This window comes from Mesoplodon mirus, assembly GCF_964341445.2.
Source record: "Mesoplodon mirus genome assembly, chromosome: 4".
In the NCBI taxonomy this organism is placed as follows: domain Eukaryota; kingdom Metazoa; phylum Chordata; class Mammalia; order Artiodactyla; family Ziphiidae; genus Mesoplodon; species Mesoplodon mirus.
Genome location: NC_138979.1, coordinates 140882628 through 140900767, shown reverse-complemented (window position 1 = coordinate 140900767; position 18140 = coordinate 140882628). Strand labels below are relative to the sequence as shown.

At 38.5% G+C, this 18140-nt stretch overlaps 1 protein-coding gene across 1 annotated transcript in view; it reads left to right on the top strand.

Moving 5' to 3' along the window:
• The window catches only part of FERMT2 (FERM domain containing kindlin 2), a 69931-nt gene extending 52090 nt beyond the window's left edge, over positions 1–17841 (top strand). Inside the window, exons 8-15 of the mRNA XM_082617415.1 lie at positions 2405–2539; positions 3254–3303; positions 4486–4610; positions 11242–11348; positions 11485–11706; positions 14952–15076; positions 15405–15546; positions 16553–17841. Coding sequence (XP_082473541.1) covers positions 2405–2539; positions 3254–3303; positions 4486–4610; positions 11242–11348; positions 11485–11706; positions 14952–15076; positions 15405–15546; positions 16553–16726 — 1080 coding nt within the window. The 3' untranslated portion in view covers positions 16727–17841. The remainder of the gene's footprint in view (positions 1–2404; positions 2540–3253; positions 3304–4485; positions 4611–11241; positions 11349–11484; positions 11707–14951; positions 15077–15404; positions 15547–16552) is intronic.
• Positions 17842–18140: the final 299 nt, after the last annotated feature.

Sequence of the window (18140 nt, the reverse complement as noted above, 5' to 3'; positions counted from 1 at the left end):
GGCTCTTAATTTTCTAGTGAAAGTTTTGCTAATGACAGAATAATAATACATGTAAAATGTATGTGGGGAAAACCACAGGTTTTCTTGTATAGTATTTCTTATCTTTTTATTATAAAAATAATGCATTTTTTAAAAAAGCCAACAGATATATCGCAGCACATAGTTGTTCAAAAAATATTTGTTGAATGAGTATACACACAGTCGTACTGTCATAGAAATGGGATTATTCTTCAGCTTTGCCCAACTCCCACCCCAACCCAATAAACATTAGATATTCCATTTCAATTCAGTGAAAAACACCTCAGAACCGTGGATTTTAATTCATGGAGACTGAATGCCCCAAAGCATAGCTTTCCTGGACTATTTTAGAATATAGATTCATTGAGAGAATTTTGGACTACAAATCCCCTGAGTTGTTGGAAGCCTTCCAAGAGACTGACCCAAAGCCTCTTGGAAGCCATCCAGTACAAGAAGGGGGAAACTGAAAGTATGGCAAGGAGATGCCTAGGGTTTTTTATTTTAGACATACGTTACAATCTGAACTATTCTCTCATTAGAGCTTCTGGTTCCTTGTGTAAAATAAGTCTACAATAGTAAAAAGAAACAAAATAATTCAAAGTAAGAAGCTGTGGATAAAAAAAATTAGGTAAGTTAGTAACACTGTTTTTCAAGTATTTAGGTCCAATCATGTATTGTAACATTTAATAGATACCCCATGCCCCTTTGAAATCAAAACTGGATTTTATGACCAGTCCCATTCACATCCAGGATTTCTCCAGTATAACTCAGAAGGACCTTTTGCATGAGAATCATCTAAGGTACTTAGTAAAAATGCAGACTCCAGGCTGGACCCCATATTTGCTGAATCAGAATCTCTGGGGGTAAACGAACCTAAGCATCTATATTTTTAACCAGCTCTCCATATGCTTCTTAATATGCTCTGATATTTGCGGCCACTGCCTGGGGGCCTCACCCTGCCTTTTTGTTCATGATTTGTGAATATGAAAATTTCTACCACTATAAGGATCTCATTTCAGCACAACTGAAGATATAGCCAGAGAGTAGTCATTACTAATTCACTAAATCTTAAAATACAGAGGAATGTTGATATTTGGCCTCAGGATTAGTTCACTAAATGTTCCCATGAATAGATTGTATTCAGTGAATGAATCCTTCAGAAATATGGATTGCTACTTAGTGCTTTGAAAGGTAACTGATTAAGTGATTTAAAAGTTCTGCTTAACTTTGTATAAAACCTCTCTAAAGTTTAGCATCAAAATCTAATCATTAATATTTGTTCTAAACCACTTACCTAAGTGTATTTAAAATCATAACTAGTTCTATACCCAAAGATCTTTCTATCTACATATAGGAGGAGTTATCACTGCTCATTATATATATACATATATGTATATGGGAGTATTCATGTGTGTCAGTGCTGGTATATGTATTCACATATAAACGTATTCTACCTTATTCTAATGTATGAATGAGAAGGTAAATGTCATCTCTCTCTGATCAGGTTTTCAGCATTGAGTTGAGGATGGGGGAAAGTGGAACTTTAGTTTTCAACATAATAGTGATAACTAAATTTCCTCTGCTGGATAATAGTAGTAATATAAGGTAACCAGTGTTAATCCATTTCTACAGAAGACCTTATGCATATTCTGTTCATTCATCCAATACTTGTTGGTTCTAGCATGCATTTTAGACGTGGAATACTGCAGTGGGAAAAAAAGACAGTTAAAAGTCTCTGCTCGTGGACTTCCCTGGTGGCACAGTGGTTATGAATCCACCTGCCGGTGCAGGGGAGACAGGTTTGAGCCCTAGTCTGGGAAGATCCCACATGCCACAGAGCAACTAAGCCTGTGCGCCACAACTACTGAGCCTGCGCTCTAGAGCCCGCGAGCCACAACTACTGAAGCCCGTGTGCCTAGAGCCCGTGCTCCGCAACAAGAAAAGCCACTGCAATGAGAAGCCCGCGCACCACAACAAAGAGTAGCCCCCGCTCGCCACAACTAGAGAAAGCCCGTGCACAGCAACGAAGACCCAGTGCAGCCAAAAATAAATAAATAAATTTATTACCAAAAAAAAAAAAAAAAGTCTCTGCTCATGTAGAGTTCAGTGGGAGAGGCGTTAACTCTCTAAATCCTACAGACACCCAAACTGAATTCATTTGTATTTGTCCAGGGACCCTACTTTTTTGAGTAAACATTTATTAGCAGGTTTAGGACATTGATTTCAGGTGCCATGCCCATTATTTTCCTATCCTTCTAATTCTTAGAGACGTTTAGGTTTTCAGATTAGGTGATGAAAGACATTCAGTATAGATACAGATAATAATCTCATTTTAAAATTTATAGTTAGAACAATCATTTAAATAAAATATCACTTCTGGTTTCAGTATCATATCAATAAGCTGTCGATCATGACATCAGAGAATCATTTGAACAACAGTGACAAAGAAGTGGATGAAGTTGATGCTGCCCTTTCAGACCTGGAGATTACTTTGGAAGGGGGTAAAACATCAACAATTTTGGTAGGGTGAATCTTTTACCTACTAATTTAGTTTGAACTGATCTTTATACCTTTCTGTGGAATTAGGTTTTCATGCAGTGTTTGGGGGATACAGAGAAATATTTAGTGCTTTAGAAAATACAGACATCAATTTTCCAGAAAACTTCCAGGGAAATTTTTTAACATTAATATTGTTCTAGTGTCTAGTGCTTCCAACACAGTAAAGACAGATCTTGACAGTCTGCACACTCTCTTACAAGTAGTGGGAGAATATTTCTTCAGCGGAAAAATTAATCTCAAGTCATGGTAAAATCCATTTAGTGATCTCCAAATTTGAAATATTACAAAAAGAAGAGAAAAATAGATCTCAGGAAAATTTTTAAATGCTTAGGTGTTAGTTATTACAGAAGAAACACTATTTTAAGGACTGTTACGAGTTACAAAAGTTCCATATGCAGCTATAAGCAGTTTTAGCTATATTAAAATCAACAGTATATTCTTGTGGGTTGTATAACTTGCTATTTTGATCAAATTTTTAATAGCTTTTTATGCCATTTGAAAATACCATTGTACTATGTGACCATATAATATGATTGTACCTTTAAAATCTTTATAATCTGTATTTTATGTAATTTTCCTTGTTTACTGAATAAGCTGGTTCTTGATATCAGATACTAAACAGTAGAGTTTCAAATTTTTTTTTCATGGGAAAAAAATGATTTAATTCTTTTCCTAGGGGGACATCACTTCCATTCCTGAACTTGCTGACTATATTAAAGTTTTCAAGTAAGTACAAAAGGAGAGGAATTCCAAATATTAATGAATAAATGTCAGTTTTATAGCCATGTTTACGTTTTTGAAATTTACTCTGACTGGCAAATGAGGGAAAATAACCATCTTTACCAAATTAAAATTGCAGTACTTATTAAGTTGTTTTATCTGATAAACGTTTTCCTTAAGGTGGGGGAGGAGATTGTATAAACCTAGATGGATTGCATCATGCAGATTCTGAAACATACAGTGGCATATCAGTATAAAGCATCCCGTCTGGGTGAAAGCAGTACATAATGAACTGCTATCGTCAGTGGCTGCTTCTTTGTTTAGAGCCCCAGAATCTATTGAATTCTATTCATTTGTTGATGGGACATTTTATAACAAGGTTCCAGTGTATCTTATCTAGACTTTTAAATGGTCGATCTAGTCATACTCCACAGAATCAAGAGCGCTAGGCATTAAGGCAGAAAGAGGAAAGGAGGTGATGTGGAATATAAGATATAAAGCCATTTTGGAATAAACCACTTACTGTAGGTGAACATATAACAGCTCCACATATGTAACATTTCTGGGCTAATGGCACAATTTCAAATGCTGCTCTCTACCCTACTTTGTTCTCCCTTTACACACATTTTTTACCTACCTGCACTTTTCCTTATCCTCTCTTCCTCATGCTTCATGTTTGACATTGGAGTGACAAGTTAAAGTCACCACTGAAATACATGCCTGAGAGATAAGCACTTCCCTCACTTTAGTCTTGCCAGGTAAACTTGCTTGTTTAGAGAGGCTCCAAAGGCAGCCCTATGGACGTCATGAGCTTGCAGGTAATTACAGGACCTAGGAACCTTCCAATTATTGACATTTACTTCACCTTTATTTTCCTATGCTTTCCATGTGACCTGCTAGTGATAGGGACAGCTACAACTGACAGAAATACTGGAATGTTTGCCTTAGTGTCTTCCTCTGCCCACTCACTGTAAGATCTTCCTGAGTAGATTGAGAAAGGAGGGGCAAATCCAGTAACAGCAACGTTGAATATAACACACTGGTCAAAAGGGAACTGAATTCAGCACATGTAAAACTTGGTCTCAGACTTTTAACATTGTGAAACTTTGCCGCTAAAACATAGCATTGATAAAGTTATTTCAAAAGTGGTTTTTTTTTTTTTTTCTTCTAATTCCCTTTGACACATAGGCCAAAAAAGCTGACTCTAAAAGGTTACAAGCAGTATTGGTGCACCTTTAAAGACACATCTATTTCTTGCTATAAGAGCAAAGAAGAATCCAGTGGCACACCAGCTCATCAGATGAACCTAAGAGGTAAGGAAAGCCTTGGAATGACCAGTATTGATGGTGGAATATCTGTTAGCTAACATTCAATATACTTTGTTTTGCTGGGGGATAAAGTTGTTTAGTTTTTTAGTTTCTTAACTCCTTTAGGTACTTTTTTATGTTTAGTATTCAATTTCACATGAATATTTTGTTGTAATCTCTGTGCAGTCCTCGCTTGAAGTGTGTGATTCTACTTTTATCCCAAGTAAATTTATGATGGCTCTTTTCTGTTCTTCAGTATTAGGACATTTAGGTTTTCCTCATTCTGCAGGAGCCGCCCACTTAATTTTCAGATTCTGCCTCATTCTCATCTGTGCTGTAGTCACCTCCTCCCAGTTTTTGCTGGTTTCTCCCTTCCTCATCAGCATCCTACTCCTCTTCCTGACCTTCACTGGTAACAAGCTGGTCCAGCTCAGGTCCCCAGTCTCCTGGTTTTCTGGCTCACCAGTGGGTTAGCCACCTGCAGGGTTTGGCTGAGTGCTTCCCCTTTCCCAACACCTCTTCCATGCACGTTTTCGTCATCTTCCACACTGCTTTCGTCCTGGCCCCTGGGGCAGCCCCAGGATACCCCTCGGAGGCTCCTGCTAGCTGACAACCTGAATCTCATTGGTTTCCTCTTATTTCTTCAGATCCAAAGCTGTCTCAGAACAGGGGCTGGTATTTGAGGCACACATTGCTGGACCTGTTTCCGCGGTCCTGTGGCAGCTGTGGCGGGCTTGCTTCCTGTGGCCCAGACTGAGCCTGGCTGAGGGTCAGAGCTGCTGGTTTTGGTCTTTTTTTTTTTCTGTTCAGGTCTGTGGAGTTACAGCTTCATTTGGCTTTAGTGAGTTCTGTTGGTTCTTCACACTGCTCCTTCACCACTCTCATCTGTTGGATGCACTGGTTCAGGTGGTAGGAGAGTTCCCGCTCCAGGTTGGTCTGGTTCTTCTGTGGCTGAAGGACATCCTGCTGCCTCTTTCTGTGATTCTCTGCAGCCTTTATCTGGTCTTGCAGATTGTTCATGAGCCTCTCACTTGCGGTGATGTTACTTAAAACTGCCAGCTCACTTCCGGTGTAGATACCACTTCCTCCAGGAAACCTGCTCTCCCCAGGCTCCCCGGCACTCGCTGCCCCAGGCACCCAGCATGCTTGGTGGGGGACGCGGCAGGTTGGCTCCTTGCTGCTCCACACTCCTTTTACTGTGCCTTCCCTTACAGCAAAGCTGCAAGACTAAAATACATCTTCCAGACTCATTTCCAGTGGGATTTAGATTCCAGTCAGATGCATTCTTGTGAGACTTGAATTCCTGAGTTAAGAGGGGGTTGGAGAGGCAGTTAAGAAAGGAGTTAGGTGCTTCCGGGCCCTGGAGTTACATCTGTAGATCTGTATTCTTAATTTTTCTTAGTAAATTGTGCATTAGTATATTTTTAGTATATTTCAACACGATGTCCAAATCTCTACCCTATCTCTGTTCTGCCCAGTAGTCATCCGAACTATTGCTGTATAGTTACACACATTTTAATAAATAGAAAGACCTCTGCCCTGGGTAGATGATTGCTATGCCCATGTGTTGAAATTCTGTAATTTTCCTAAAACTTCTAGTTAGACTCACTGTCTTTTTCTCTAAGTCACGAGTTTAACTTTTAAGTCTTTACCATTATTTGTTACTCTCAAAATCTATTGCAGCTGTCCTCTTGCTTCCCTTCTAGGCTGCTCAGGACCAGCTGCAATTATCCACTCTTGATTTAGAGACTTAATCTGTCTTCTGGCCCCTGTCTTCTCTGTCCCTATTACATCCTTAATCTTCTCCTTCTATAACTGAGAAGTTAAGTCCTGGTATGGAGAACAGCCTACAGGGTGTCCCAATCCCACTTCTCCCAAGTCCTCCCAAAGGAGCACTTTTCTAGCACATCACACTGGTGAAGGTAACACTAGACTAAGAATCAAACGGCCTAGATTCTGCTCTGCCACTAAACTAAATCAAATGGCCTAGATTCTGTTCTGCTCTGTGATTTTGGAAAAGTAGCCTATCTGGACCTTAGTATCTTCCTCTGAGTAATGAGAGTGTTGGACTGGATGTTCTCTAAGGCCCCTAAGATATCTAAAATGCACAGTTCTAAAAAGTGCAGTTCAGCAGATGCCGATTGATCTCCTGCCATGAACTGTGCTAGGTACTAGAGACAGGAGCAAGAAGAGATTATAGTCGCATCCTTCAAGATGTTTAGAGCATGTCAGGAGATAAACAGCTACAATTTGGGCAATAAATAGTACTTTAAAAAGTAAGCAATAGGGCTTCCCTGGTGGCGCAGTGGTTGAGAGTCCGCCTGCCGATGCAGGGGACACGGGTTCGTGCCCCGGTCCGGGAAGATCCCACATGCCACAGAGCGGCTGGGCCCGTGAGCCATGGCCACTGAGCCTGCGCGTCCGGAGCCTGTGCTCCGCAACAGGAGAGGCCACAGCAGTGAGAGGCCCGCGTACCGCAAAAAAAAAAAAAAAAAAAAAAGGGTAAGCAATAGATCAGAGGAGCAAAGAGGTAAGGGTGCTGTACCAGTTAGTCTTCAGTGACGTTGGAGAGAATGAGGAGAGACTTCATGGAAAATAATGTCACAGTTAAGATCCAAAAGAGAAAATTGTGATCTGTGGAAGGAAGGAGGAGAGTTGGTAAAAGAGACTGGTGTGCAAATGCGTGGAGAGAAGCATCAGCAGTCACAGGGCGGGTTGTGCTTCCGGAATATGGAGTTTAAGTGGGGAGGATGAACCCTTCCTTAATAGCTGTTGAATCCATTCCTGCTAATTATGAGAGGTAATAGCAGAAGAAATTGGCAGGAATTAGAGGATAGAATGGTTAAGTTTTTTAAACTGGCAGCAATGAAGTGACACTGAAAGATTATTATGAAAATGATGGGATCCATCATATTTATATTGGCTACAGTATAGAGGAGTAATTTTAGAGCAGTGATAGTGATCCGAATTATGTTTATCAATATGGTTGGAGAAAAGGGCGCAACTTCATTAGGTTCTGAGGAAGTTCAGTCAACAGACTGGGTGATTGACCTGGGAGAGGCTTGGGGAGGGACTTGATTCTGGCTTATATAGCTGGGTGGATAGGGTGGTATTGAGATTGAGAATATAGAAGAGATGAGTTTGGGGAGGAAGATGAGCTTAATTTAATTGGGTTATTTTAAATTTGAGGTGCTGGTGGGATATCTGTTTGGAGCATGGGCGAGATCCATGCTGCAGATAGTGATGTGGTAGCAGTTAGTATTAATGGTAGATGTAGCCACTGGAATAGTTGTCTACAATATGAAAAGGCTGAGGGCAGAATCTTGCAGGACACCCATGTTTAAGGGACAGGGCAGATTAGAGGAGGAGGAACTTGCAAGGGAAATAAACCACAAAAAATAATATATAGGAAGACCATGGAAATGAGGCATGATGGAAGTTAAGGTAAAAGTTGTTTCGAAAAGGACAGTGTAGTCAATAGTGTCAAATGCTACAGAAAAGTAAGATTACGGCTACATGGAGGTGGTTAGTAACCTTGATTAAGAACAGATTCAGCAGATTTCAGTGGGCTTTTAAGTATGGGAGCCAAAGTACAGTCATTGAGAGGTAAATAGGAAACAAAGATAGATTTTTTTTTTTTTTTTTGCTGTACGCGGGCCTCTCACTGTTGTGGCCTCTCCCATTGCTGAGCACAGGCTCTGGACATGCAGGCTCAGTGGCCATGGCTCACGGGCCCAGCCGCTCCGTGGCATGTGGGATCTTCCCGGACTGGGGCACGAACCCGTGTCCCCTGCATCGGCAGGCGGACTCTCAACCACTGCGCCACCAGGGGAGCCCCCAAAGATAGCTTTTTGATGAACGTTATCTGTGACAGAGAAGGAGGAAAGAGGGCAGTAATAGAAGAGAGAGGTATAAGGTAGAGGAGAGAGGCATTTTATGGTTTAAGATGAGAGACTCAAGGAAGTTAAATGCTGATGGAAACGTCACAGTAGAAAGAAAGGAAGGGAGGTGGGAGGAGAAGATCTCTGTGATGGAGCAAGGCTCCTGACGGGTGGTAGAAAATTCAGCCCACTCGGACGTAAGAGCCTTGGGAGGAGAGACACCTCTTCCACTGTGTGGAAGCAAGGGCAGCCAGGTTTATCTGCTTTGGTGGCAGGAAGTTGGGGCACCTCACTTTTGATGGCTTTCGTCTTCTTGGGAAAGTAATGTGAGGTTGTCCCCTGAGAATGAGTGGCATAGGAGGCCTGAGAAGATGTGAAATAAACATTGTTGAGAATGTCTGTTAACACAGAAGGCTTGCCAGTGTCAAGGGGCAGGCTAAGGTTGGGAATTGACGAATTTCTAGTGAAACTTACCTGCTCAGTTTTGTGATTTTTTTTTTTTTCTCCCCCTTTCCCTCCTAGAGTGCTCAGCAGCCAGAGCAGAGGCAAGTAAGTGGTAGATGGCTGGGTTGAGCTAGGGTTAAGGTTTTGCTGAGTGTGTATAATGGAAAGACAGTGAGTCTGGGGAGTTGGAGGTGACAGCTGGTGCAGCGGGGTCCAGGCGGGACTGCAGAGAAGGAAGATGTGGAAACATGATGGGGAGAAAGTGATGGGGTCACAGGATTGGGTCTCTCAAAGAACTTGAGGAGATTTAGGATGGAAGATTGTGGTCAGAGTGGGCTGTTTGCATTTAATGCTTCAGAGGACTAGTAATTGGGTTACAGTGAGGTCCAGCATGTTACCATGGAAGCAGGTAGCCTGTGCTTGGAGCAGGCGTGGGGTGAATACTGTCTGAAAGGTGGCTACTGAGTGCCTCTGTGCTTACACTAGTGCCTGAGTTACCACTCGCTTGGTCTCTCACTTTTTAGGTTTTTTTGGTATTTTACTTTAAAAAGAGGTCTAATTATTATGGGCTTGGGTACTTTAAATCTACTTGCATGATTAATGAAATTTGTGGCAAAGATTGTGTATCTTCAAACATCTCTTTGTTTTAACTTTGCAGGTTAAACACATTGCCACACAACTTCCTAATTGTTTCCAATGATTGTATAGGAGTTAATGTGGTAGCTATTTATGTGGAGTAAATATTCTAAAAAGAAAGCAAAGAGGGGAGAAGGTCCATCAAATTAATGATTGAAGTTAATTCTGGAGAGGAGAGGATCTCTCCTTTATCTGACATGTTCTGTTTCTTTTATATGATACTTAAAACATTTATGTGATGGGGGAAAAATGACAATTTAAACATATGTTCTTTCTGTGTGATAGATACATAGAGGTTTATTATCTTGTTCCTTGTACTCTCTGTGCCGGGAGAAGTTGCTCCAGTACAAGGAGAAAGGCAACAGCAGGCCCTGCTAACAGTTTACATTCTTCCTCATAGAGCCTACTGGATGGTCTTAACATGTATTGAGGGTGACATGGACTAAGTACTAACACTTGGAATACTCTTTAGGGAGCTTTGACATGTTCATTATCTTATTGATCCTTACAGCATCCCTGTGGGGTAGAGTTTAAGGTCAGGGTATTTGGGCATAAATAAATTGGACATGATTATGAAGTGGTTGAGAAGGGTCTGGAACCCAAATCTGTCTGCTTGCAGAGCTCTTCTTCACTCTATTATACTGGTTACTAATTTATTCTGACCATTGTCCCATTATCTAACTGGGTATATACATTCAATAAATCTGCGTTCTCTTCTGTAAAGCCACCAGCTAACGGTTAACAGAGTTGATTACATGGATTTTTATAATCCATAAATGTATGTATTCCTGAAAACCTGCCAATAGAGTGAAATTCTGCATGCCACTTATTTTCATACTGACTTCCCATGTATGTAAGTTTATGTTACCTTCTATACCAGATGGACTCCTAATATATTGTGCTTACAGTTAATTTTCCATATGTACAAAGAAATGATTAAGAAACTATTTTTGTTCAAAGGATCACCCTCTGAATCGAACTACTTGTTAAGTATTCCAACACCCTGGAGTTTTGGAAGGAGGCCTGTGCCCAGGAGCATTCAGTTGAATCAGGAGATCCTGTGCCTCCCCTCCCCTGTGCCGTTAAGCTTCTTGCTTCCACACAGGAATAGGAGAGGAGAGCAGCTGAGTTAGGGAGCAGTGGGTCCTAAGGAGGCCCTTACATAGGACTCTAGCTCAAACTGGGTAATCCACCCAAAACATGCCTTTTTTTAAAAGCATCATAAAAGTCATTTATTCTGACCCAAACACAGTTAAGTTAGAATTTAATTAGAGAAAGATATTTAAAAATCCCTGTACATTTAGAATCTTAGGGAAAAAATCCCAAATAACTTAAGATTCAAAGAACTGAATGATACTAAAACAATACATATAAAACTTGTGGGATGGAGTGCAAGTGTTTTTGGTAAAATATCCTTTTAATAGGACTCTTTCCTTCTCTTCTCAATCAAGGACCACAAACTCTGTGCAGTTAAATCTCTTGTATATTATATAGATCTGATTCTTTGCTCCACCCCCGGACAAAATTACTGAGCATAAAGAATTTATTCCCTGTTTTATAGATTCCATGGCACCAAACTTTCAACACGTTAAGATGCCATAAAATGAGGGCTGCCTGTATTGGCTTGGGATTTCTTAAGAGTAAATTTGATCACTTTAATAATTTTTTTACTACAGGGTGTGAAGTTACCCCAGATGTGAACATTTCAGGCCAAAAATTTAACATTAAACTCCTCATTCCAGTTGCAGAGGGCATGAATGAAATCTGGCTTCGTTGTGACAATGTAAGTTTTCTGATTAAAAGTAAACCTCAATTTTCTTTGCTTCCTTACTTAGTGAGCTGACCATTCATTCTTATATTTTATACTCAAAGGACCCATCATGTGATAGATTTCAAACCTCAGTATTTCTTTTCAACAGGAAAAACAGTATGCACACTGGATGGCAGCCTGCAGATTGGCCTCCAAAGGCAAGACCATGGCGGACAGTTCTTATAACTTAGAAGTTCAAAATATTCTTTCCTTTCTGAAGATGCAGCATTTAAATCCAGATCCTCAGTTAATTCCAGAGCAGATCACAACTGATATAAATCCTGAATGTTTGGTGTCCCCTCGCTATCTAAAGAAGTACAAGAATAAGCAGGTACTTGATTCATTTTACTTCATCTGCTATTTTCTGCTGATTTGTTTTATAATTTTCTACATATACTTTTAGTTTCCCCCTCTTAAACACAACTTTTTCATTTTAAGTGGTGGTCTTAATTTCATATCAGGTGGTTAAAATATAAAATAAGAAATAAATAGCTTTCAGTCAGTTTAAATTGGTCGTTTAAGAAAAGCCTTATTATTTTAATATGAAAGATAATGAGGTGGAATATTGGGAGCATATTTATTCTAAACAACCTGAGGAAATCACTCTGCTAACAGGATGTTCTTTCAGGAAATTGAATATGGTCTTACCGCATTGTGTTCCTTAATTCATGCAGCTTTATTCCTTATATAAAGTAAGTCTGATATAAAGCATAGCCAGCATTTCCCAACCAAATCTGTGATGACTCTTCTTGCTGTCAAAATTGATTTTTTCAGCTTTGGAAATAAACTTTACGAGGGTAGATATAGTCCACGTTGAACATTGTCTTTTCTTAACATTAACAGTCAAAACCTAAGCAACATTGGCATAATGTGACAAAGTTTGGTAAATTTTCATTGAAATTCACTGCTTTTGTTCCCTCTGTTTAGAATTCCTTTCCTGGAAATTAATACCGTAAGAGGATTGCTATTTAGGAAAAAGGTTCTTTGGTACAACATAAAAGGTTCTTTGCCAGGGGAGTTTCACTTGGGATAGCCCCCAATATTCTCTACACCCAACATCATGCCATAAAAGGAAAAGGCTCCAGTTTAGGAGGGGAGTGAAGAAGAACTTTGAAATAAGTATTTCATTTTTATCTAGTTTCATTTTTATTTTTGTTAAGGAGTAATTTTAAAACATTACTGGAAAGGCCCAATGATATATCCAGAACACTTACTAATTCTTAACTTTAAATACAGTCTTTATCATAGGGATCTGAAATCACTTAGCTAGAAATGTTCAGAAGTTTTAATCACCAAGTATTCGTCTTTAAGTTACAGAGGTTGTGTAAACTGCATGGAAATGGTCTATCCCACGGTCATATGATGTGGGAGTAGTGAGGAATGGAGGAAATGCTGCCCTGGGGAGCTTTGTGGGATGTAGATTGTAAGTTAAAAAGGGAAAGTGAATCAAGTTCTAACTTCATTTTTTACTCTTAGTTAATTCATTTAAAAAGTATTTATAAAGAGACTTGTTTCTAAAAGTGGATTCATTTGCCTTCAAAGTCAATGAATAGTTTCAGATCTTTAGCAATCTCATTTCACTATCAGGTATTAGGAATAAAAGATCTTAAAGTATAATTGTGAAGATTGCCAAATGTTGGTTTAGTTGTCAGACAGGTATTGTTTTCTCAGAAGCCTTTAAAATGATAGTTTTTGCTTTAAAAAGGTACTTTTCTGTTGGTGAGTTCTTGAATAGATGTCAGCTGAAAATTCTCTTGAGAACAGAGAATGTGTGACTGTCTTTAGCTGGCAGGATGGCAGTATGTGTGTGGTCTGAGATTAAGGATCTTTCTAGCCCTGTCTTCCACATTGGCATCTTACCAAATGCACATTCTTTTTGAGTTCTCCTTTCCCTAACTAGACTTGGAGGTTGAGTCATATTATTGCCCTGCCACCTAGTAAGTACTGATAAGCAGGAGTTTAGTTTAGTTTAGTTGTGTCAGGTGTGTACCAGTCATTGGACATACTGCTCAGTAATTGTTTGTTAAACTGTATGATCCAGTGGTACTCCGGGGTCAGGTAGGTCTAAGACGTGCAGGCCATGGGGTCATTCAGCCCTACCAGGGCATAAAGTCTTTGGGTCCATCAATATAGCCTTTGTTATAGTTAATCTACTTTAATTCCTAAAAACTATATATTAATTAAATTTGCTATGGATATTTTTTACATAGATGTCTCCCAAACTGGATTTTAACATTTTAAAGGAAAGCATTTTTCTACATCTTATCCATGTTAATCCAAATTGAAATGGACCAATATGTTCATAGCCACCACTCCTACTGTAGTGTATGGCATATTTTTATTTTCCTTTCCAGGAAAAAGGATGCAAAAAACAGATGGTAATTGAGGGATTTGCTTTTCTTGTGTAAATAAAAAAACAGTATGGTCACTGCACTTATTTTATGCCTTCAACTTATTTCTGAAAAGCGGTGCATGGATATATTATCTGACTCAATATGAGACATTAAAGGCTTTTGAATATTAATTTTTATTTTGCTACTAAAATAATTAGCTTTACCCTAACCAGTAAGAACTGGTACATGAAGGGGGAAAGGTTATTTGCTCTTAATTTTCTCCCTACAAATTTCTACCCTTAATTTTAGTAACACTTAACAATCTAAAATAATGTGGAGTGTTTCTCAGTATTCTAAATGGAAAGTGAATCGCTGCTTTCTCATTTTCATTTTCATGCTTGCATTTACTTTGCTTGGTTTCCATCTAAAGTAATTTTTTGCATGGTTTTTGGCTGGAATTTTGGTTTGCAGGTGTTACCGCAACTTTTTCTTTGCTTCATTGCCATTTTTTCTGATTGCCTTTTTTTCTTTCTGCTTCCTTTTTCTTTTCCTCGCATTGTCATCTACAGCCAGGCTATATAAGAGATTTGGTAAGTTCTCCATATTTACAAAAAAAAAGAAAGAAAGAAAAAGAAAAGAAATAACTAAAAATATTTAAAGCCCTAGCTACAATCTCCCCTCATGGATTAATTTCTTTCTACTCTTTGAGGGAATAGTCATCCCAAAGTGAGTATAATTTAAATTAAAAAATTAACCTTTCTAATGATTCCTTTAGAAAAATTTTAAAGTTATTACAGTGATTTCAAGTACTTTAAAGCTGCTAAAATATATATTATTCCTGCTAGAAAGTTGTATGCCAGGTACTCATTCTGATCATATATCTTGGTGCTGAATTTAAAACCCATCATGTATATGAGGATTAGAAAATATAGTTTTATAATGCAGTATCATATGTATGTGTACTTGAATATGTCTCAAGAATGGCAGTTATGCAGTCCTAATAGTTCACTGTTTCTTGACATATGGAAACTAAAATTAAGAAAAAATATATATTGAGGTTTATTTTGGAAAGTCATTATTTTACTAAAATTCCCAAATGTAGCTTCAGATATTTTCTAATTCCAACTCTTGCAATCCATAATTTTGGGTGGGGCACATAATTCAATGTTTTAATCTTTTTTGTCTTGATTCTACCATGAAAGAATAATATCTAATGGTAAAGATGACGTTTAACCATGTTTAGATAACAGCAAGAATCTTGGAGGCCCATCAGAATGTAGCTCAGATGAGTCTAATTGAAGCCAAGATGAGATTTATTCAAGCTTGGCAGTCATTACCAGAATTCGGCATCACACACTTTATTGCAAGGTCAGTGGTTCTACTAAGCACCTATGTGTAAACCTTAATCTGTGCCTTTTTACTTAATCTACTTCATATAATTAGAAATTAAACATTTAAAGCTACCTCCTGAGACCCATTAACCTGTTACACAGTAAAATTTAAAGAATGTTGGAATGTATTTTCTATACTTAAAATTGTTTCATCAAAAATTCAAAATGATTGCATTTCTGTTTTGTGCAAGAATAGCACTTTTTTTAGAATTAAAACACACGTGTCTTGAAGAAAAACAGACCAACATGTCCCCCTCCCACCCCAACATGTTTTAAAACATTTATTTATGTTTTTAATGCTGTAGATTCCAAGGGGGCAAAAAAGAAGAACTTATTGGAATTGCATACAACAGACTGATTAGGATGGACGCCAGCACAGGAGATGCAATTAAAACCTGGCGTTTCAGTAACATGAAACAGTGGAATGTAAACTGGGAAATAAAAATGGTAAGCTGTAACTACGCTACTTGAATGCGTATGTAGTCTGTCTGCTAAAAATGAATGAATTAAGAAGAAAAAGGCCTATAAATTCTATTCATTTCCTACTTAAACTTGCCTATTTCATAACTAGCCTAGATATTCTAAGAACATAAGATGTTACAATATTGCCTCATCTTTAAGGTTAGCTTTCTATAACGGATAAATAGATAAATATTTCTATTTAGATAAATATTTGTGAGTGGAAATAAATATCTCCACTCACAAACAGCAGCCACTCTTTATTGAATGCCTGTGCCAGGCGTGACACTAGATGTTTTATATGTGTACCATATTTCTAAACCTCACCTCAGCCCTGTAAGGTTGATGGATTATCCCCACTTTACAAATGAGGACACTAGAATTTAGAGGACTGAGGGCCGTCACTGTCCATGACCACACACTTAGTAACAGAATCAGAATTCAAACTGGGATACTTAGGGCTCTAAAGCCTGGCACATCATGCTGCCCCTAGCCTTGGAGTACATGATTATCACTTAAAATAAACAGAATGTTTTACTAGTAAGTCATCCGTTTTAGGGTCGCTGGGTTTGTTGTATCGATTTCAGTTACTTCATAGAATCTTGTATTTCTGAAATACTCAAACATGAAACCTAAAGGTTAAATATCTAAAGCAGATATTAAACACAGGAAGTAGGTTTTCTCCCAGGACTTCAAGAGAGACATTCTCATTAATTGAATCACCAGAGACCATTTGGGAACCTAATGACCTAAAGCCCCCTTGCATTCAGTCTTCCTTTTCAGAACAAGAAAACTAAAAAAGAGGAGGGGAGGGGCTAGTAAACTTGAGTTATGCTTTTGGACTTAAAGGCATTATTAGTTTAGGATTAAAAAATATTTGAGGACCAGCAAGTGTTTTGTGATAAGGACAGACCTTAATTAAGCACAGTAGCTTCACTTGGACCCAACCATCTGGAGTTTTGCAGGGACTGATCGTTCTCTGTCTTTGTTCTAGGTCACTGTAGAGTTTGCAGATGAAGTACGATTGTCCTTCATTTGTACTGAAGTAGATTGCAAAGTGGTTCATGAATTCATTGGTGGCTACATATTTCTCTCAACACGTGCAAAAGACCAAAATGAGAGTTTAGATGAAGAGATGTTCTACAAACTTACCAGTGGTTGGGTGTGAACAGAAACGCTGTGTAATGAAGCTCCATGGCCATAACAGTTACTTAAGTTTAAAAGCTGTTGTTTGTTATATGCTGCTTAATAAAGTAAGCTTGAAATTTATTATTTTATCATGAAAACATTTTTGCCTTACCAGACCAGTTAATATGTGCACTAACAAGCACGACTATTAATCGCTATCATGATACAATATATGGACTTGAATATGGCACATGTTCCTTAGGGCCATGAATTGAAAACTGAAGTAGTGGGCAAGTCAGAAACAAAACATCACTGATTCAAGCTAGCCAAACTGTATGTAAGAAACTCAAGCCATCTACTTTAAAGCTATCCAGGGCTTAAACTATATGAAGTCTGTTTATCATGTTTAATGCATGTGTTTTAATGTATGTTTAATCTGACCTCGTATTTTTCAAACAGCCTACTTCTGGTCGCCATTTGTCGTCCGTCTGCCCCCAACCCCCCCAAGATAAATCAGGCCTGCAGAAGGTGCCTGATATTTAAGACTGTCGTTGTTTGATCTTGAAGGAAATAGCTGTTAGTCGTCATGCCTGGTTTGTTTTTGTCCTTGAATAAGCATGTATGTATATTGTCTTGTGTTTTTATTTTTACACCATATTGTATTACAACACTTTTAGTATTCACCAGCATATTCACTGTCTGCCTAAAATATGCAGCCTTTGCATTACAATATGAAGTAAAGGTCTATGAAGTATGCATTTTGTGTAACTAATGTACAAACACAAATTTTATAAAATTGTACAGTTTTTTAAAAAACTACTCACAACTAGCAAGTGGCTTGGATGTTGCATCTTTGCATTAATTAAATGCTCTTTAACATATAATTAATGTGCAGTTTTAATATCTGCTAAATTAAGGATGACTTCATTATGGTCATGATTTGCCACAGTGTCCTTAACTCGAATGCCTGGACTGGCTGTGTTCTAGTCTGTTGCGCTGTTACAACCTGCATTGGTGCTAGTCAGAAAATTCCTAGCTCACGTAGCCCAGAAGGGTGCCAGGGAGGGGTAGAGTACCAGTATTGTTCAATAATCCATGGTTTAAAGACTGTGTAAATGCATTTTATTTTAAATAAAAGCAAACTCTTTTATTTAATGTTTCTTTCGTACTTCTTGTTTTGACTGTTCACATGGCGTTAACTTTGCAGAAATGATCTTTTGCCTTTGGAAGTGCTCCACCTGCAGCTTGTGAGCACAGCTTGCTTAGTGTTCTGGAGTGTCACCAGACAGACAGGCTTACTCTCTAAGATGGAGCCTTCCACTTAAATAGAAACCCCTCATTTTTCCTACTACTTAGGAATGAACTGTGAAATATTTATATGTTTGTTAGACATGCAGCTATAAACAGAAATATGACAGATGAACCGCACTGTTGACTTGGGCAGAACTGGTTTT